General features: G+C 41.7%; 2 protein-coding genes and 1 long non-coding RNA gene across 5 annotated transcripts in view; all 3 read left to right on the forward strand.

Annotated features, from left to right (window-relative positions):
* ush2a (Usher syndrome 2A (autosomal recessive, mild)) overlaps positions 1–21,521 on the forward strand; it is a 286,437-nt gene that overhangs the window by 114,169 nt on the left and 150,747 nt on the right. The window lies entirely within an intron of this gene.
* LOC125905806 (uncharacterized) lies at positions 6,168–11,429 on the forward strand. Its single transcript, XR_007451701.1, has 4 exons — positions 6,168–6,304; positions 9,599–9,636; positions 10,049–10,192; positions 11,231–11,429. It is a non-coding gene; the product is annotated as an uncharacterized LOC125905806 (long non-coding RNA).
* LOC125905786 (putative protein TPRXL) lies at positions 13,282–18,959 on the forward strand. Of its 3 annotated transcripts, XM_049604003.1 has the most exons (5): positions 13,282–13,325; positions 13,497–13,682; positions 15,448–15,505; positions 16,779–16,838; positions 18,470–18,959. In XM_049604003.1, exons 2-5 carry the CDS (start codon positions 13,533–13,535, stop codon positions 18,679–18,681), a joined length of 480 nt encoding a protein of 159 aa, XP_049459960.1. In that variant the 5' UTR covers positions 13,282–13,325; positions 13,497–13,532; the 3' UTR covers positions 18,682–18,959. The 3 variants fall into 3 exon arrangements, with proteins under 3 accessions (XP_049459960.1, XP_049459969.1, XP_049459950.1); XM_049604012.1 differs by lacking the exons at positions 13,282–13,325; positions 16,779–16,838 and having other exon boundaries at positions 13,341–13,682; XM_049603993.1 differs by lacking the exons at positions 13,282–13,325; positions 15,448–15,505 and having other exon boundaries at positions 13,341–13,682.

The following is a 21,521-nucleotide window of genomic DNA, read 5'->3' on the forward strand; positions in this document are numbered from 1 at the left end:
ATCGCCTGTGGCGCCCTGATGCACATACTCAAAGGTCAGCCCCTACCTCAAAGCATTGATGAATTATTAAAGAAAAGACAGTGCTTTAAAACAAAAACGTGTCTCTTTGGCAGCTGCATGACCTTTGACCCCAGGGTCCCAGATTCAGAACAGAGGATCCCCAGAGCCACTAAACGATAATCTGGAACAAAGGTATGAAAAATTGTCCAGATCTCCTTCAAAGGGTTGACCTTTGACCTTTCCCAAGGTCACACAGGTCTGAAACTTTGCACAGTGGTCGCCTGTGGCCTCCTGATGCACATACTGGAAGGTCAGCCCCCTACCTCAAAGCGTTGATGAATTATTAAAGAAAAGATAGTGCTTTTAAAGAATGTGTCTCTTTGACTACTGGCGACCTTTGACCCCAGGGGTCCCAGATTCAGAACAGAGGATCCCCCAGAGCCACTGAACGATAATCTGGAACAAAAAACCCCAAAGTCCTGTAGATTTTTTTTTGCCTGTTTCAGAAACTCAAAATCAGGAGCTGTCAGACTTATGTCCTCTTACACCCTTTGACCAGAGAGGAGGTTTGGGAGGAAATGTTTTTCTAAAAGTCGCAGGAGTCTGATTTTTTTATATGTTGTCTAGGGGCCCAAGATGAGCTGGTAGACATCAGTTAGGTTCCGATCGGCCCGGTAGTTTCCGAGGGGCGGGCTTCTAAAGGTTAGCATTTTTTAACTAATTAAGGCTCGCCACGGCCACAAAATGGACCAAACCACATGACACTTGGGCTGCGGGCCTTACGTAAGACCTGTATCAGTCTCCTGAGTCCCAATTCTGTAGATGCTCTGCAAAGCTAACTAGCTCTGTGGTGGTATCACGCAACGTGACAAAAAAATCCTAGCAGAAGGCTCTGTGGCACACAACATACTCGACTATCAGCCCCCTACGTCAAAGCATTGATGAATTATTAAAGAAAAGACAGTGCTTTAAAAAAAACCACGTGTCTCTTTGGCCGCTGCGCGGCGACCTTTGACCCCAGGGGTCCCAGATTCAGAACAGAGGATCCCCCAGGGCCACTAAACGATAATCTGGAACAAAGGTATGAAAAAATTGTCCAGATCGCCCCAAAGGGTTGACCTTTGACCTTTCCCAAGGTCACAGGTCTGAAACTTTGCACAGTGGTCGCCTGTGGCATCTGATGCATACTCAAAGGTCAGCCCCTACCTCAAAGCATTGATGAATTATTAAAGAAAAGACAGTGCTTTTAAAACAAAAACGTGTCTCTTTGGCCTCTTGTGGCGACCTTTGACCCCAGGGGTCCCAGATTCAGAACAGAGGATCCCCGGAGCCACTAAACGATAATCTGGAACAAAGGTATGAAAAAATTGTCCAGATCGCCCCAAAGGGTTGACCTTTGACCTTTCCCAAGGTCACACGGATCTGAAACTTTGCACAGTGGTCGCCTGTGGCGTCCTGATGCGCATACTGGAAGGTCAGCCCCCTACCTCAAAGCGTTGATGAATTATTAAAGAAAAGACAGTGCTTTTAAAAGAACGTGTCTCTTTGACTACTGCGCGCGACCTTTTGACCCCAGGGGCCCCAGATTGGGAACAGAGGATCCCCAGAGCCACTGAACGATAATCTGGAACAAAAACCCCGAAGGCCTGTAGATTTTTTTTTGCCTGTTTCAGAAACTCAAAATCAGGAGCTGTCAGACTTATGTCCTCTTACACCCTTTGACCAGAGAGGAGGTTTTGGAGGAAATGTTTTTCTAAAAGTCGCAGGAGTCTGATTTTTTTATATGTTGTCTAGGGGCCCAAGATGAGCTGGTAGACATCAGTTAGGTTCGATCGGCCCGGTAGTTTCGAGGGGCGGGCTTCTAAAGGTTAGCATTTTTAACCAATTAAGGCTCGCACGGCCACAAAAATGGACCAAACCACATGAAACTTGGGCTGCGGGCCTTACGTAAGACCTGTATCAGTCTCCTGAGTCCCAACTCTGTAGACGCTCTGCAAAGCTAACTAGCTCTGCAGTGGTCGTATCAACGTGACAAAAATCCTAGCAGAAGGCTCTGTGGCGCCACGACATACTCGACTATCAGCCCCTACGTCAAAGCATTGATGAATTATTAAAGAAAGACAGTGCTTTAAAAAAAAAAACGTGTCTCTTTGGCCGCTGCGCGGCGACCTTTGACCCCAGGGGTCCCAGATTCAGAACAGAGGATCCCCCAGGGCCACTAAACGATAATCTGGAACAAAGGTATGAAAAAATTGTCCAGATCGCCCCAAAGGGTTGACCTTTGACCTTTCCCAAGGTCACACGGGTCTGAAACTTTGCACAGTGGTCGCCTGTGGCGTCCTGATGTGCATACTCAAAGTGCAGCCCCTACCTCAAAGCATTGATGAATTATTAAAGAAAAGACAGTGCTTTTAAAACAAAAAACGTGTCTCTTTGGCCTATGCGTGGGGTCCTTTGACCCCAGGGGTCCCAGATTCAGAACAGAGGATCCCCCAGAGCCACTAAACGATAATCTGGAACAAAGGTATGAAAAAATTGTCCAGATCGCCCCCAAAGGGTTGACCTTTGACCTTTCCCAAGGTCGCACGGATCTGAAACTTCTCACAGTGGTCGCCTGTGGCGTCCTGATGCGCATACTGGAAGGTCAGCCCCCTACCTCAAAGCGTTGATGAATTATTAAAGAAAAGACAGTGCTTTTTAAAGAACGTGTCTCTTTGACTACTGCGCGGTGACCTTTGACCCCAGGGGCCCCAGATTGGGAACAGAGGATCCCCCAGAGCCACTGAACGATAATCTGGAACAAAAAAACCCCCAAAGTCCTGTAGATTTTTTTTTGCCTGTTTCAGAAACTCAAAATCAGGAGCTGTCAGACTTATGTCCTCTTACACCCTTTGACCAGAGAGGAGGTTTTGGAGGAAATGTTTTTCTAAAAGTCACAGGAGTCTGATTTTTTTATATGTTGTCTAGGGGCCCAAGATGAGCTGGTAGACTGCTCTGCAAAGCTAACTAGCTCAATGTGACAAAAAATCCTAGCAGAAGGCTACATCGACTATCAGCTGTCAAAGCATTGATGAATTATTAAAGAAAAGACAGTAAAACAAAAACGTGTCTCTTGACCTTTGACCCAGGGTCCCAGATTCAGAACAGAGGATCCCCAGGGCCACTAAACGATCATCTGGAACACAGGTATGAAAAAATTTTCCAGATCTCCCCCAAAGGGTTGACCTTTGACCTTTCCCAAGGTCACACGGGTCTGAAACTTTGCACAGTGGTCGCCTGTGGCCTCCTGATGTGCATACTCAAAGGTCAGCCCCTACCTCAAAGCATTGATGAATTATTAAAGAAAAGACAGTGCTTTAAAACAAAAACGTGTCTCTTTGGCTGCGTGTGACCTTTGACCCCAGGGGTCCCAGATTCAGAACAGAGGATCCCCCAGAGCCACTAAACGATAATCTGGAACAAAGGTATGAAAAAATTGTCCAGATCTCCCCCAAAGGGTTGACCTTTGACCTTTCCCAAGGTCACACGGGTCTGAAACTTTGCACAGTGGTCGCCTGTGGCCTCCTGATGTGCATACTCAAAGGTCAGCCCCCTACCTCAAAGCGTTGATGAATTATTAAAGAAAAGACAGTGCTTTTAAAAAAACAATGTGTCTCTTTGGCCGCTGCGCGACGACCTTTGACCCAAGGGGTCCCAGATTTTTGTTCATGGAGAGAAAGTTCACTTCCATCCAAGATCGGATATCATTGAGGCAGTCTAATAACACCTGAACAGAGGCTTGCTCATTTGTTTTTAAAAGCAGATAGATTTGTACGTCATCTCTAAAGCGGTGAAATGAGACATTGTGCTTTCTAAATATGGATCCCAATGGCAACATATATATCGAAAAGAGGAGGGGACCCAAAATAGAACCCTGAGGCACCCCACAGCTCAGGGGGGAAGTGGCCGAAGCTGGACAGAGAAGCTCCTGTCTGACAGGTAGGACTGAAACCACTTAAGAACAATATCCTTAATGCCCACACAGGTGTTTAAGCGAGACAGGAGAAGGTTGCGATCCACTGCATCAAAGGCAGCTGTAAGATCCAGAGGACCAGGACCGCAGAGTTACCAGAGTCAACTGTTAAAAGAAGGTCATTTAAAATTTTTAAAGCACTGTTTCTGTGCAATGGCGTGACTTAAAACCAGACTGGAACTTCTCGAAATGTCATTTAGATCAATAAAATAATGTAGCTGTTCATTAACCACCTTCTCCAAGACCTTAGAAAGAAAAGTAAGCTTGGAGATAGGCCTAAAGTTGGATAAAACTGTGGGGTCTAGATTATGTTTTTGATGACGGCTGGACCCCAGCATGTTTAAAGGCAGCTGGGACGAAGATGAATTTATCAGATCCATAACAGAGGGCCCAATGATATGGAAAACGTCCTTAAAAAGATGAGGTGGGATGCTGTCAAGAGGACAGTAAGAAGGCTTGAGGTGCTGGACAATATCGGTTAAAGCTGAGAGAGACACTTAGATGTAAATATTGCATCTTTCTTTTAGATAAAACACATTTTTGACTTGTGAATGAGTCAATGGAATTTCTTGCAATAGTGAAAAAATACTGGCAATCACATCTGCCTGGCACAAACCACATGTTTTGGACAGCTGTGAAGTGACAGAATGTCCCAGCATCATGGTTCTTATATTGCCATATTCCAGAGAGTCTCCCCTCTTCATATATGGCAGAATATGTCAACTTCTAACTTGCTATGGTGAGATACATGTAAAAATGAAAGAATTTAGTCACACAGATTTGTTCTTTTCATTGATATAAAAATTAATATAAAATACAGGCACATAGAAGGACATGAAATGATGGCAAATCTGGTTAGCTCAGATTGTCCCGAAAAACAAGATATAGCATGTGTATGTAGCCTTTATAATGACTGTGATATGAGCTTAAAAGTAAAGGCAGTAAAATACCCTAAAAAGACCTAGGGCCCATAGGGTTAATTTATGATTTAATTAATCACAATTAAAAATTAACCCTTAGATACCAGTTTTGATCATATACCACTAAGTGGTACCACTAAGTTTTGAAAAATACACTATAATTCATTATTCTAAAAGCAAAATTGACTTTGATTATTATTAGTATCATCGGTTGACCTAAGTAGAAGATGAAGAAGAAATGATTTTGCACTTGTCCTGTGCATTTGACCCTAACTATGTAAGAGCAGTGGTGCTATGGCAGACCCTCTGCGCTGTCATCAGCACAAATTATGTCCCCCTGTGATAAAATCCATCATCCCCCCTGATTTTTTTTTTTACAACTTGAGTACTGGTCTTTACTATGAAGCTGTAGTCCTTCCACCTACTCTGGGTGATTACTGTCTTAACACACACAACCTGATTTTTGAGGTCCCCATTACTATGAAGCTGTAGTCCTTCCACCTACTCTGGGTGATTACTGTCTTAACACACACAACCTGATTTTTGAGGTCCCCATCCGGACTATGCCCCTCCCCCACTGCCCCCTTTGTCGACTGGCGCACCTGCGCCTGACGAGTGACGTCAGAGTGCGTCCGGAGGCAGAGAGGAGGAGGAGGAGGAGGAGGTAAACAGAGCTGGATTCGTGATGGAGACGGTGAGTATTAAGTTAATGAAATAGGCTCGCCATGTCTTCTTGAGTTACATTTATAACAACTGTACAATTGTGTCCAGCATGAAAATAGAGAATGACGTCGCAAAATGCAGTTTAGGAAGTTAGCTGTGTGGGTTAGCCTTTGTTAGCTAATGTTAGCTGACCATGACCGCTAGCTTCACGTGCTACACTATTAGCCAGGGCTTAAGACCGGATATAAACGGCGGGTGTTGGTCGGGATTTAACCATTTGTACTTTTTAACTCTGGTCGCGCTTCGGTGTCTCACGTGACACAGACTGCGTGGATGAGAGAGAGACTCGGTGAAACTTGTTATGCTCATTTTTCATTTCTCAATCCAGAAATTGGCTGTTGTAATGTGAAATTGAAGTGTTCTGCTGAGTGAAGTTACATTGCCTTCTTTTCACTGAATCATGCCAGAATCTGATCTATTTTGTGGAAAACACTGAACAATACTTGAGTTAGTGGTTTGATAATATTGGTGATTTCAAAATAAATTAAACATCACAAAATAGTAAGTAATGACTATTATTGTTGTAGATGATTGAATACTGCTGTTATTACTTTGACTGCTGTATGTAATCTGACATGTTGACTGTGTCTGTGCTGACAGGAGGATGGCCCGAGTTTGAGATCCACAGGACTCAGCTCTGAATGTGCAGGTATGAAAGTAATCCAGAACACAATCCAGAAAGTAATTTGTGAAACCTGTATATATATTGAATCGTTCTTTGCATCCTGTTTATTATTTATCTGTGTTTTTTATCGAGCCATGCTTGTACTTTTGTTCTACTCTGCATCTTTGATGTTTTCTTCTGAATGACGATAAAGAGAATATTGAATCTTGATTCAGTAATGATGGGAAACGAACTTGGACAGCCGAGCACACAACCCTCTGTTAAAGGCTACTGTTAGTGTTATTGTTACTCTTTAGTAAATGTATATCATCATTATTCAGTTAGTTTGCATTTTGACATAATTATATATTTAATCATATAAATTATTGTGTAACCACCAATAATTTTGAGTGAGGAGCTGCTGTGTACTGGATCCTCCACTAACACATGTCAGCTAAATCAAAAAGAGGAAAAAACAATATCAGTTAATGTTTTTATTTGAGTATTTTCTCCTATGTCTCACCATCAAACAGACCTTTGCTCTGGAGCTACAGTTTGTGAACCCTTGAACTACTGTATAACTGTACACAAGCCAGGGCTCAACAATAAGGATTGCCCGATTGCCTGGGGCAAGTAAAACTCGCGGGTCGGGCATGTAAACTAACAACTCACTTGCCTGATCGGGCAAGTTGCTAAAAATAGTAAAAGTTAATAACTAATTGATAAAATAAATGTATTTTAAAACGCGTGCTCTTCTGCTCTGATGGAGGTGCACGGAGTTCCGCCACACACACAGGTGAGCACGCTAGAGCGGCTCGGGCCGCATTTTCCTGACCAAACCTGACCCGAGCCCGGTGCAGTTTGTCAGCTGACAAAGTTATTGAAATGGACAGTGTGTAAATAACCATCAACAGACTGCTGTTACGCACAGACAGACACGCTGCTCGCACAGCAGCTCAGTATGGCACTCATGCTGAGCTTGTGTTGTGTTCAGGCGTGTCACGTAAATAACAACTTCCAACACTTAAATAGGTCATAGCACAAAACAGCAGCATGTCAAGTGACTTTTTACTTTATTATTAGTGCTGCACGATTAATCTAATCGCAGTCGCAATCGCGATGTCAGGCTGTGCGATTACATAATAATGCCTCTCTATAGTGTGTGGAATTTGTTGACATCACGCCCACAAGCTATCCTGGTGCAGCCGGCGCAGCAGTGACCAACACAGACGCTGAAGAAGAGCATGAGCAGAACAGCATGAACATGCATGAGCATGAGCATGAACAGAAAGACATGCTGTGTAAAAGTTTAAAAGTTAAAGTCGCCACGTCCAGCAACACGACCAATCTATATCAGCACTTGAGACAGCACAGAGAGAAGTAGGAAGAGTGCATGCGAGAAAAGACGAGCCGTGTAACGTTAAAGACAAAGAGACAACTGAAAGCTGTCAGAGCCTCATAAAACAACATCCAAGCACAGTTAAGCAAACATTTCTATGTGTCACAGGGAAATCATGGACTCCATAACAAATGAAAAATTGAGCAATTTTGCTCTGTTTCGGCCCATTTGACATGCTGCTGTGTTGTGCTATGGCGTGCCGGAATTTGTCATTTACGTGACAACGCCTGAACACAACACAAGCTCGTTCCGCTGTGTGTACAGTTTGTGTTTATGTTTATTTTATTTAAGAAGGGACAGTGCACATTAATTAACATAATCACTTAAGTCATGTAAATGTGCCAAATTTAGCCATACAGGCTAATTTTCATCTGCAGATGTGCTGCGCTGCTGTGTGAGCAGTGTTTGACTGTGCTCAGTCTGTTAATGGTCATTGACACACTGTCTGTCCATAATAATAACTGTCAGGTCAGTGCCCCCTAATATAATGTAGGGAAACATTGAATCAAGCAAAAAGACTCATGATACCATTTATTTATTACATTATTATTATATTGTAATCGCAATCACACATTTTTATCAAATCGTGCAGCACTATTTATTATATTCAATAAAATTGTATGTTCCTAAATCTTGAGACACCTTGTATGTAAGCTAGACAGACATTTCACCTGCTCATTACTGTGCACGGATGTACTGTATGTATTTAGTCCTAAAGAGCCCTTCTGGTGCCAGTAGATACATAGAAACATCCCAGCAGGCTGTGCTTTGCAAGCATACAAAAAAGTTTCACGCATGTGAAAATTATTTTTCATGCGTGTGCTTCACCTCCTGCTACAACTCCATCCTAGGGGAAACACTGCTGTGCATGTTTTGTGCAACAGGTGGATGTGGTAGTCTACTGGTAGAGTAGAGAGAGAGCTAAGTAGCATTGAAGTAGAGTAGAGCAGGGCAGAGAGATGGAAGCAAAATATATTAAACCCGGTCTCAGTAGAACAGAACTGGAGAGAGGGGTGAAAAATAAATAGAGGTGGGCATGGCTCAAGTAGGGCGCAAAATTATAGACGGAGAATGATTGACAAATTTTTTCACTTTAAGCCCTGACACTGTCATATTTGTGTAGGAATTAAGCTACAATACATGACATATGTTGTTTTAATTAATAAATACAGTGTGAATAAAGATTACATAACATAAAAATAACTGCAGTCTTTGTTAATTGATAGCCGCTTAAATTAAACAATTTTTATAGGGCAAGTAAAACTGACTTTGGGCCAGTAGATCTCTGACCAACTTGCCCGACCGGGCAAGTGAAAAAAACCTTAGCCTTGAACCCTGCAAGCTTACTCCTGGGTTCACACAGTAATGATTCACAAATCAGCTGTTTGAGTCGGACAGAGGAGGAGTGTTTGCGTGCAGGAACACAGTTGTTCAGTGGTTGAAAAATTGTAGCTTCAAATTAAAGGTCTGTTGAACAACAGAGAAGTAAGTAAGTAAGTAAGTAATGTTTATTTTTTTACAGTACTTTACACAGAAAGAATTCACAAAGTTCTTCATAGTAAAATTATAAAGAATATAATACCTAGCATAAGGTAGAGACACAGTGAGATCAGAAAAAGCAGAAAACATAGTCTAAAAATATGAAGAAGGTGGTGAAAGTACTGAGAAAACAAGCGGCAACCGATATCAATGTTTTCTATGGTCATGTTTTGAAGCAGCTAAGATGATGATGTTCTGCTCTCCCGTTCAAAGCAGCTCATCACTCAGTTTCTGTTTCACTGCTCCTTTAAACTGAAGCAATGCAACACATTGACCATGATGGCAACCTCAGAACAAGTAACAACATCTAGTAGACAAAGACTGGACAACTCCAACTGGTCAGTGAGAGGCTCAACCTCAGCTGATTTAACATTTACCTTTTCTGTGATTTTTATTTTTAGATGTCGATGGTAGCAGTGAGCCTGAACATGAGGAGGAGGTAGGTTATGCCATCTTCTTACAAGTAACATTTAAACCAGTAAAATCACCAGATAATACTGAGTTTATGGGAGGCCACCAATCTGATCCTGGTGTTTGTGTTATCCTGTGGAGTCTGTTCAGTTTCAGAGTTGATGGATTTGACTCCTATGAATCTGCTCAGATAGTCTCATAGTGTCTGAACAGACTCATACTGTCTGTTCCATTTAAGACACAATATTTTTATGTGCTGTGGTCAGACAACTAAAGATAAGCACATGGTGTTCAGCACGTGTTGATCCTTCTCTTTGCTATGGCTCTTTACATGGTCCCCTCAAATTAGATTTAAATGCCAAAATAGAAAAGATAGCTTTCACTGAACAATTGTGAAAAACATTTGAACTTCATTTTTACGTGTGTTTGGTGTTTCACAGGCAAAAAGTCGCCATATGCTTTATATACAGAAGCTCAAATCACACCATGACATGTGTGAAAAGCGCTACGAGGCGGCACAGGCAGAGAGGCAAAAGGAGGAGAGGAAGAGGACCTTGGTTCTACATCGTCAGCAGGATACAGCAGTAAGTCCTGCTACACCCTTTAAACAGGGATGCGTAGATCCGATATTAAGATCGGATATTGGCTCCGATATTGACTAATTAGCTGGATCAGGTAAATGAGGCAGATCCATGACACAGATTTGTTTACTTCAATTCTATGTTAGTCACACCACTACAACATGTGTCCGCTGCATGCACAGCAACAACCAGCAGCTGCCTCTCTGTGTGAAAAGTATGTCTTTCTGTTGTGTGTCAGTGTAAACATTGCAACGTGTTTGACAGTGTAGCCTCACACCTTTTTACACCATAGGCCAGTGGGTGTGAGCAGGTTTGTCACAAAGAGTAAACTCAAAAATATGTTATATATGTTAGTGTTAAAATTTTGTTTCAGAGTGATCACGTGACTACAGAGTTAGCTGTAGCCATGTAAGAAGCTTCTGTCAGTGACTGTGCTGCAGCCTCTGTGATCCCTGAGCTAACAGATGCTCAGTGGCTACAGCTCACTCCGTGATCTTGTGATCACTGTAACATATATAACATATTTTTGGTGGGTTTACTCTTTGTGACAAACCTGCTCACACCCACTGGCCTATAGTTAAAAAGGTGCACAGTCAAAGATGTTGCCATGTTTACACTGACACATAACAGAAAGACATTAGTCTTCACACAGAGAGGCAGCTGCTGGTTGATGCCATTGGAGAACCTGATGTCAGACAAAGTACTACTTCTACCAAACTACCACAGTAACTGGCCATGACCATTGCAAGTGAGATATACAGTACATGTATATAGATACACATGAATAATCTTAACTGTAAAATAGCAATGGCAAATATGTAGTGCTAGTGATATAGCGTGAAACCAGTAACTGTTTCATGTGTAGTGGGAATTCTAGTTACTATTGCTTGTAAGTAGCATTATTTAGAGTACTTACCTGTTCAGGTTGATAGTGAGCATGTCATTGTTTTCTCAAACAATGAGATCTGCTGTGAAAAAAATGATTTCAGATACTTACCAAGCAGGACTTAGAAATCTGATTTTTAACCTCTTGTTTTTTAGCCGGACAGAGAAGCTCTCGGGTTGGTGTCAGAGGAATCAAGTTTTGAATTTAGTGAGGATGACTATGTCCCTGAATGTGGAGTAACCAGCAGTGATAGCTCACTTGATGTCAAACTTGGAAGGAAGAGAAAAGTGCAAAAACACATTCAGATCAGAAAGTATCTGTCCTACTCAAGAAAACGCATCTCCTGCCTGCAAAAGAGAGTGGACCGTCAACAGATGATTCTGTCACTGTCGCGACATGTCAGGACAGCGATGATGCAGCTCGCGTCAAGCGACAAAAAAGGCGAGTAAGAGAAAAGCCCAGAAAAGATCTCCAGATCATGCTGAGGAAGTCATTGTACCATGCAAGAAAAGGCGTCCTCAGACATCAAAAGAGAGCGGATCATCGTCTGACAAGTCTGTGATGGTAATGACATTGAAAAAAAACCCTGATGGTGGCAGATTGTACAACAAAACATCTTATTGTACATTTTGTTCAAAACCTTCACCGTAAAATGGCTCGTCATTTAGAGTCTAAACATAAAGACAAGCCAGATGTGGCTAGAGCAATTGCGTTTCCAAAAGGCTCTAAAGAGCGAAGGATTCAGTTATCTCTCTTAAGGAATAAGGGAACCGTATCCACAATAGTGATGTGCTCAAAAGGGAAAAGGGATTGTGATACCTCGTCAGCAACCAAACGATCCTGTAAAGCCTTCTGATTATATGCACTGTATAAACTGCGAGGGTTATCTAAAAGAAAATCACTGTGGAAACACATGAAGATCTGCCACCTAAAGAGGACAGCTGAGGGGTACAAAGAGGAAAGTCTAGGGTCCAAACCCTCTGTGCATACACTCAGCCAGTTCCAAACAGTGTCAGTGAGCAGCTGTGGAAACTGGTTCTTTCTATGAATGAAGATGATGTAGCACATGCTGTCCGCAATGAAAGGCTCATATTGAAGTTGGGTGAACATCTGTTTAACAAACATGGTCATGATATCACAAAGCATGAATATATTCGACAAAAGATGCGCGAGACAGGGCGCTTGCTCCTACAGGGACAGCAGAGCCAGAATTTGAAAGAAATGTCTGATTTTTGCACCAGCCAATTTTCCTCGCGTGATTGAAGCTGTAAAGGTGGTAGCTGGATTTAGCGAGGAAACTGGGACTTACACAACACCATCCTTAGCGTTGAAATTAGGCCATAGCCTTAAAAAGTTGGCCAATATTCTCGAATGTGAGGGCATGATGTCAGGTGACGAGGCGGCCATTCACAATGCAAAGGTGTTCAGACAGATATGCAACACAAAATGGAATGAATGCATTTCATCGCAGGCCCTCAGGACACTCACTGAGGCGAAATGGAACAGGCCACAGCTCCTGCCCTTCACGGAGGACGTGAAAAAGATGCATCAGTGCATTGATAAACAGAGAAGGGATTTCCAACAAAAACTTGAACTTGAAAAAAGCAAGAAAAATTGGTCAGAACTTGCGAAACTTACACTCTGTGAGTTAATTATTTTTAACCGCAGAAGAGAGGGGGAGGTTTCGAAGATGGCTGTCAGTTCTTTCACAGCACGACAGACCTGGTCTCATCCTGATGTGGAGCTGGCATTGACTGACCTGGAGAAGAAACTGTGTGAACATTTTCAAAGGATAGAGATAAGAGGGAAACGAGGACGTAAAGTTCCACTGCTCCTCACCCCAGAAATGCAGGCATCAATGGAGCTCCTTGCAAAGACTCGTAATGACTGCGAAGTTCCAGACAGCAATCAATTCATGTTTGCAAGGCCACAGGCACTAACGCACTTTCGAGGATCGGATGTTATTCGACAGATAGCTCAATCCTGTGGGGCCAGTAACCCAGAGGCACTGTCCTCTACTAAGTTGAGGAAACACATGGCCACAATGTCCCAGCTTCTCAATCTCAAGGACAATGAAATGGACAACCTTGGATTTCTTAGGTCATGACATAAGAGTTCACCGCCAATACTACAGGCTGCCTGAAGGAACATTACAGCTGGCTAAGGTCAGCAAAATGCTGATGGCCCTGGAATGGGAAATGGCAGAGTTCAAGGGACAAACTCTGGATGAGATCTCCATTGATCCGCAAGGTAAAACAACCTCTGTGGTAACTGTATTCATTTGTTTCTCTCTTTAATTTATCATATTCACATTCTTCTTAGTTGTGCAGCCTACGTTTTGCCCTCTTGTGGGATGTTGCTGTCATGTACTGATGAATGTGTATTCAATACTTTTATCCATGTGGTTACTGTGGTCCTCAGAGGAAATAGCTCAGGACAGTGACCAGTCAGACTTGGATGAAGACGACGACCAGATGGCTGCTTCTACATCATTTTCTACGCCCTCCACACCTTCATCATCCTCCAGACCTTCATCCTCCACACCTTCATCATCCTCCAGACTTTCAACGTCCTCCACACCTTCACCATCCTCCAGTCCTTCATCAAGTAAGCTGACAACTATTGGGTAGTAATTTTATTCTTTTTTCATATTTATTTTGATTGCATTTTTTATTGCATTTTTTTTTTACATTTCTTAAATAACAGTAAAGATTTATTAACTGGTGGAATTTAAAAGATTGGAAATAGTTATTTGAAATGCTTCTTAAAGGTATCATTTATACAGTTGTAATCATGTTCTTTTGAATCCTTTATATGTATATTTGTTGTTGACATTGTTAAAAATGTTGATAACACTGAAAGATACATAGCTATTGCAGCTTGAGGATGACAAGGGATAATAACATAATCACAAAGGCAGAATTAGAAAAGCAGCTTTTATTCACTTAAGATTCAGCTCAGTGCAGGACACAAGAAACCTCAGGAAATTAACAATAAAAGGCAAATACTGCAATAGCCCCAAATTACATATAGTTAGACATTGTTATGCTAAGATCACACACTGACAATATCTCTGCAGGCATAATTCTCCAGAGTGCCACTGTACTGTACTTATGTGGTTGTTGATGATTGAGTCCAGACACAGAAGAAGAAGGAGCAGGTGCTGGTCCACCACCAGGACTGGACTTGATTCTGGTCCTCATACAGACATGGAATTAGAACAGGCATGGGCAAGGGCTGTGGCTGCAGGTTTTTGTTCCAACCAAGCAACAGCACACCAGACTTGACCCATTCAATCAGCTGATTTGTTAAACTGTGTGCTCTTGATTGGTTGTAGAAAAAAACTACAACACATGGCTCTTTGTGGAATAGTTTGTCCAGTTTGTCTGGTGTGGCAAGATCATAGTTTGTATATCCAAACATGTCATGTCTGTAATGAATAGTGAGGGGAAATATAGGTTTAAATAAATGCAGTAGCAATGTTGAATATGCTGAGAGGCACAATATGAACAGTTGAAACAGTCTGAAAATTATGAAATGCTGAAGTTTCATTTCCTGTATTCACAACTAGAGAGATGATGACAAATCACTGTTTGCACTATAGAACCAATAAACAGGCAGTGGAGCTGAGTGAGAGCTGATCCTGAACCAGCCGGTTCTGGAGCAGAGGGTCCAGCATCAGAATCTTTACTCACCTGGAGCCTCCTCATGTACTGTCTGAGCTCCTGATGGAACCTAAACATTCAGTCCTGCCTGATCTCCTCCCAGTGATGAAAAAGAGTCACAATATGGTGACACCATCAACACTGGGTCTACTGCAGGGCCAGAATTTTTTGCAACAGAATCCTTGGGGGGCAGACATTCAAACAGGCCTAGACTGAAATAAAGTTCACCTTTTGCCTTATTATTTAGTTGTTTATATTTTATTTTACTATAAGTACATCATTTTTATTTATACACATATTTGGTGTTTTGTATGATATAAAATGATGAAAAATCTTGACATAGCCCATCATATCATCATTTACATATCGTGCTGGAGCTGCAGACTTCTATCCTCAGACATGCCCTGTGATTTTCAGCTTAAATATGAAAGGAGGCTGACAATCACAGGACAGGTCTGTTCTGAGGATACAAGTCATCGGTCCTGACGTGTGTTTCTCTTCCACAACACACATTCTACATCTTGAGGCCATGTCTTTCCACACATGAGCTTCCTTCTTCTTCTTTCAAATGGGGCAGAGCTCAGTGGGAAACATTAGGAGAGACACAGGCGAGGCCATCTGTAGACCTAGTAATGTTTTATGTTATTAAGGTTTCATATTCATCAGGTTCACTACTTCTTTTACTAAGAGAGCTGTTGTGTTTCCAGATAAATCCAGTGAGAGAGAGATCCACCAGTGGAAAGCACAGCACACCTCCAGCTCAAGGTAACATCTACAGTAAATAGTAGAACATGAGGGTTATGGACACAAACAAAATAAACTAGAGCAACAACTGTCATTTTTAAATAGTGTTTTATATTGTTTTCATGTATTTTACAGATCACAATTATAGAATGCGAGTGTGTTTTATTGAAAGCAAGGCTGGGTGTGCGTATGAATATACAGTGAATTTTTTAGATGCAGTACAAGAAAATCTCATAGCCTATTGTCTCTGTACAATGGCAGCAAAGACTGACAGCTGTGCTCATGGACATGCATGAAAAAGACGTGCATCAAATGCGTGCTGCAGCTTATGAATTCTGAGCATGCATGCAGGGGCTCACAGGCAACACAAATACTTTCCGCGTGTTTGCGTGTCCCAGCACATTGACTTACAAGCGCACACAGACTGAGAAATACAGTATAATTCGTAAACTAGCTGAACTCAGTCGCAGGCCGAATTCGAAGGTTTGGCGGGCTGGATGCGGCTGTGGCTGACTGTACAAATGTACAGTCAGTTATAAACTAAGTCTCATGTTACTGATGTAATTAGCTGGGCAACAGCCAACAGAATTAAACTTTACAAAATACTTGAACCCAGTTGACAACATCACAACTTTGACACTTGAAATGTTGGTCAGTAAATTAGTGATTACTCACCGGTCTGAAGAAAGGCTGCTGCAGCTGCTGTGGAAAATCACATCCAGATTTACTTGTTTCACCTCTTTTTTTTGCCGTCAAATAAGGTCAGACATCTGTGAAGAAAATAGGACTTTCTTGGAGCTGCAGCCTCTAAGCGTTTCTGTGATTCTAGTTGGGAACTGTAGGTAACATTGTGCTCTGGGGGAAGCTGTTCTTCTCTAGGAGGAGACAAGATGCTACACTCACTCACGGCATCTACTGTCAAAATGGTGTAAAAATATGGAATGGGTCAGGGCTAGCTGGTTAGCATAGATGGAGAAAAATAGATAGAGGTCTTGGTCATGACATCATCACGGTGGCTTCTTCACATCATTGCCAGTGTTTGTTCCTTTCGGCAGGTCTGACACTGTACCTGAACTATTTTGTCCTTCAGTGTGACAGCTCAGGACAGGACAGGTTTCATACCTGAGGAGAGCTCCTGTCACAGCCTCAGGATGTTTCAGTGTTCTGTGTCAGCTAATCAGTCATTAGGAGTCATTAAGACAGATCTGTAGACCTAGTAATGTTGTATGTTATTAAGGTTTCATATTCATCAGGTTCACTACTTCTTTTACTAAGAGAGCTGTTGTGTTTCCAGATAAATCCAGTGAGAGAGAGAGATCCACCAGTGGAAAGCACAGCACACCTCCAGCTCAAGGTAACATCTACAGTAAATAGTAGAACATGAGGGTTATGGACATGTCTGAGGCCTGTACTGCGAAGGAGGCTCAACATAGCCAGGCTTTGTGTTCATGTTCTGGCTTAACAAAACCTAAAGCCAACTCAACTTGGTTTGTCAAGTCCGACTCTCAGCATTGTGCTCTGTGTGCATTCACATAAAAAGAGGTGTTTGGCGTCATATGATTCTGCTTCCGCACACGGCCGCTGATTTCAGCCAAGAGGAGCAGGTTGCTTTAATGGAGAGAGCATGAGTGATATAAAAAAGCGTGATCACAGCCAAAAGCTACACTTTGCTGCAAATATGATAATGAATAACAAGTAAAGAGAGGAGGCTGATTTTAATTTCTGACAGCTGAACATTGCGGTACTTTTAAATACGAAGATTTATCCATTTAAACAAAATAAACTAGAGCCACAACTGTCATTTTTAAATTGTGTTTTATATTGTTTTCATATATTTTACTGATCACAATTATAGAATGTGAGTGTGTTTTAATGAAAGCAAGGCTGGGTGTGCGTATGAATATACAGTGAATTTTTTAGGTGCAGTACAAGCAAATCTCAGCCTATTGTCTCTGTACAATGGCAGCAAAGACCTTTTTAACTGTGAAAATAGCATAGACATATTCAAGATTTGTGTTTGGGCCACACTGCCATATAACAGATGAAACATTGAAATTAATTTATTCATGGCCACATCAAAGTGAAATGATTAACTTTACTGATTACCTATCTGATTATCTGTAATGCTGCGACCGCACTACTTATTTCAGTGGCCCAGACTGCTAGGCCTATATAAAAGTATAAAAATGACACTTGACCCTGCATTGTTTCAGAACCATCAGTAGTATAAATATATATAGCGTAATGAGCTCCTGACGGGAGTCGGCTCAACAGTCGAGCAGCGTATTCCCTCAGCTGAACATCTACAGACGGAGACGCTCAGAGAAAGTAAACACCAGTGGATCAACACGATCTCTTCCTTTGTACAAATGCTCGGTTCTGATCCAGCTCCACTGGACTTTCAAAGTTAAGGTTGCACCCGCTGTAAATGAGTTAAATGGTGAAACAGCGGCGCTTTTATAGCCGATTTTAATTTTAAACTCTGAACATATAGCTAAGCATAAGTTACCATGGTGATCTAGCCGGGTTAAAAGAGGGCCACCTTTGTGATAAAAGGAAAGCCTGGCTTTAGACTCAACATACCTCGCTATCCCACTAAACTGGCTTCGCAGTACACCCCTCTGGTTACCTGGTTAAACCTGAGGTTGTTGATCTCAACACTCATGAGGTCTTCTTCAAAGTCTAATCTGAAAAGTCTTGATCCTAGCTGTCAATAATAATGTGTTTGGTGATTGAAGTTTTAATGTGGTTAAAGCTGATTCTGTGTACAAAGTAGAAACTGTTCAATGGCCTGTATTTTATACTCTGATCAGCCTCAACAGTAAAACCAGTTAACCTCTTTGTGTATAACCAGTTTTGCTCAACTGTTTTTAAGCACTTTTTAAGCATTTGCACCAATGTTGAAATAGGAACCTGCTCTTAACGATGTTGATTAGTTTGAGTTCAGTGTTCAAGAACATTAAGCTATTGTTGTATTTTATTCAGGTTCTTCACAAAGGAGAAGAAAGTGGTCGGAGGAGGAGGTCCAGGCAGTGGAGAAGACGCTGAATAGCTTCATAAGGTCCAGGAGGGTTCCAGGAAAAGCAGACTGCGTGAGATGTATTGAGGAGTCTCCACAGGCCCTACAGGACAGGAGCTGGACAGCAGTAAAGTTCTATGTCAAAAACCGAATTGATGCTGCCAAAAGAGGGAGATAAGCTGCTGCTGCTCTGAATTTATTTTCAGTTAAGAAAAAGAGTTGAGTTGAATTAGAACAGGTATTCTATCTTGCCAAGTTAAAATGCACAATATTTGCATTTCGTTCTGTGATTAATTTTTTGATGTGCATCTTTAACAGTGTTGGTTGAATAAGCTGCCAAAGAGGGAGATGAGCTGCTGCTCTGAGTTTATTTTGAGTTAAGAAAAAGAGTTGAGTCGAGTTAGAATAGGTTTTCTATCTTGCTCTGGCAAGATAGGCTCCAAGCTCTGGGCTCTGAAGGGCGGAGCTGGACAGCAGGTAAATGCACACCATTTGCATTTCGTTCTGTGATTAATTTTTTGATGTGCATCTTTAACCATGTTGGTTGAATAAGCTGCCAAAAGGGGGAGATGAGCTGCTGCTGCGCATAGTTTATTTTAGAGTCAGAGTCAGAGTTGAATTAGAACAGGTGTAGGTAAATGCACACCATTTACATTTTGTCATTTATATTTTTGATGTGCATCTTTAACCGTTTTGGTTGAATAAACCACTTCTCTTATTGCAGTTTTATGAAGTCATCATTCAGCAATACACAAATTCAAGTATTAATTGTTTACATATGCAAGTATATCTGTCATCTTTACTTAAGCAATATCACACTTGAGGTCATGCTGTTGTGCTGAATATCAGCACTGGTGTGACTTGGTCATAGGCACAAGGCTGCAGGTAATCACACCAGTGACTACACTGACAGTGTGTTTTTCCTCCTGTCCATGCTGCTTTTCCCCTTTCTCCAGGGCATGATAACATCTGGATGTTTTTTTCTGTTTACATAATGCCTTCTTTGGTGGCAGTGACTGCCACTATTCAGGCCTGTGTCGAGTGAATTACATTTATATCTGATGGTTCTGAAACAATGCAGGGTCAAGTGTGATGTTCATCTTACAGTGCAGCTGAAGTATGATGACATGGTGGGTTAACGCAGTTCATACAAGGAAACATATCTATCAGCAAGCTAATTACTTGGCTTTCACAATCCAAGGCTGTGGATGGTATTTACACCGTTGTGTTAAGGCACTATTTCATTTATTTCTATTTTATTCTGTATCTTTTGTGTAGAGGTATTCACTGTGCAGCACAATCGCCCTTGTCAGTACAAAAAGAAAAAAATATACCTGTTTATTAAGTAAAATGACACAAAGACAACATATCAAATGTTCAAGCTGAGAAATATCATTGTATTGAAAAATTATATCCTCATTAAGAATTTAATACCAACCTCAAAGTTGGAACAGTGGTAACCTAAAAGACCTGAAAAGTTGTGAAATGCTACAAGGTGTTGTGCTGAATATCAGCATTGGTGTGACTGGGTCATAGGCACAAGGCCGCAGGCTGAGTGCCACAGGTAATCACAGCAGTGACTACACTGACATTGTGTTTTTCCTCCTGTCCATGCTGCTTTTCTCCATGTTGTTCTGCTCCTGTCTTCATGATGTTCTGCTCCTCTCCTGTCACTTGTCCATGTTGCTCTAACAACCAATGCTAACAGATGCAGTTATTTCTGTTTATGCACAATCTGGCTCTTGTAGCTTCTCTGGTAACAGTACAACTAGGCCAACACAGCTAGTGTCTAGTGGTGATCATTCAGATGCAGTGATTGTTTATTAAGTATACTTATTCACAGTCTGCTGTATTATTGAATATGTAAGAAATATACAGGGATGGACCTTCAGCTACATCTGTACTTTATTGATAAATCTACATTGCACATACGCTTTAACCACATCAAACTACACTGAAATAGTGTAACTTCCTCCTGTCATGCTCTGTTCTTCTCTCCTCTCTCGCTTCTCTGTCCTCTCTTCATGCTGCTCTGTTCTTCTTCATTCTGCATGCTGCTTTATCGGCTCAAGTCTGTATTTAAATGAGAGTTAGCAAAGATGACATGCATTATAACACTGCATTAGCTGGTACCTATATACCAGTAATCACATCTTACTGTACTTGACTTAAGTATTTACTTTCAGTTTTTCACCATTTGTGACTTTACTGGTCCATATATGTGCCCGTCCCAGCTGACAGGGTGCGGGTGAGGTTCACCTGCTCAGGTCACCTCTCAGACACAGGGGTCGACACAGCACTGATCACTGCAACACTGTGCTGGCTTAATATACATGCAAAAACAGCATGAAATTACAATATAGGCACCATTTTCTCTTCTAAATAATCATCTTCACTGATTGCAAAGGATTTTACTTTAATTTCTGCTCTTATACAGACTCAAAAGTGAATAGAAAAAATCCCTGTTTGGTAAATTTAATTGTCTGACACCTGGTGGTGGTTTGTGGTACGACACCAAAAAGGGGTCCCCAGCGAAATAGAAAAACCTGAAAAAATTAATTTGAAAAAACTTGGGAATTTTGGTGACTTTTCTGGTAAGAAGTGCTTTAAAAAAATCAGAGAATTGATTTTGACTATTAATTTTGCCTTAAAATGATTCTTTAAGGTGAGGTCCCCACCGTGAAAAAAATTTCAGGTCCAATTTTTAGGTCCCCACGGAGTAATAAAAACAAGTATGTGTGTGTGTGTGTGTGTGTGTGTGTGTGTGTGTGTGTGTGTGTGTGTGTGTGCGTGCGTGTGCGTGTACGTGTGCGCACACAATGTTTTAGCTTCCAGCATCACATACTCTATATGAAAGAGATTGGGGCACTGGGGCCTTCTAACACAATAGCAGACACATACCTCAGTCAAGTGCTGTACACCTAAGTGCAAGCTACAGAAATGACACCACCATCATTGGTGGGTCTTTGTTAAAAGGTGGTGTGTGTTTCATCCAGCACGTAATGAGTGACATGACTC

Source organism: Epinephelus fuscoguttatus, linkage group LG2 (assembly GCF_011397635.1).
Source record: "Epinephelus fuscoguttatus linkage group LG2, E.fuscoguttatus.final_Chr_v1".
NCBI lineage: Eukaryota > Metazoa > Chordata > Actinopteri > Perciformes > Serranidae > Epinephelus > Epinephelus fuscoguttatus.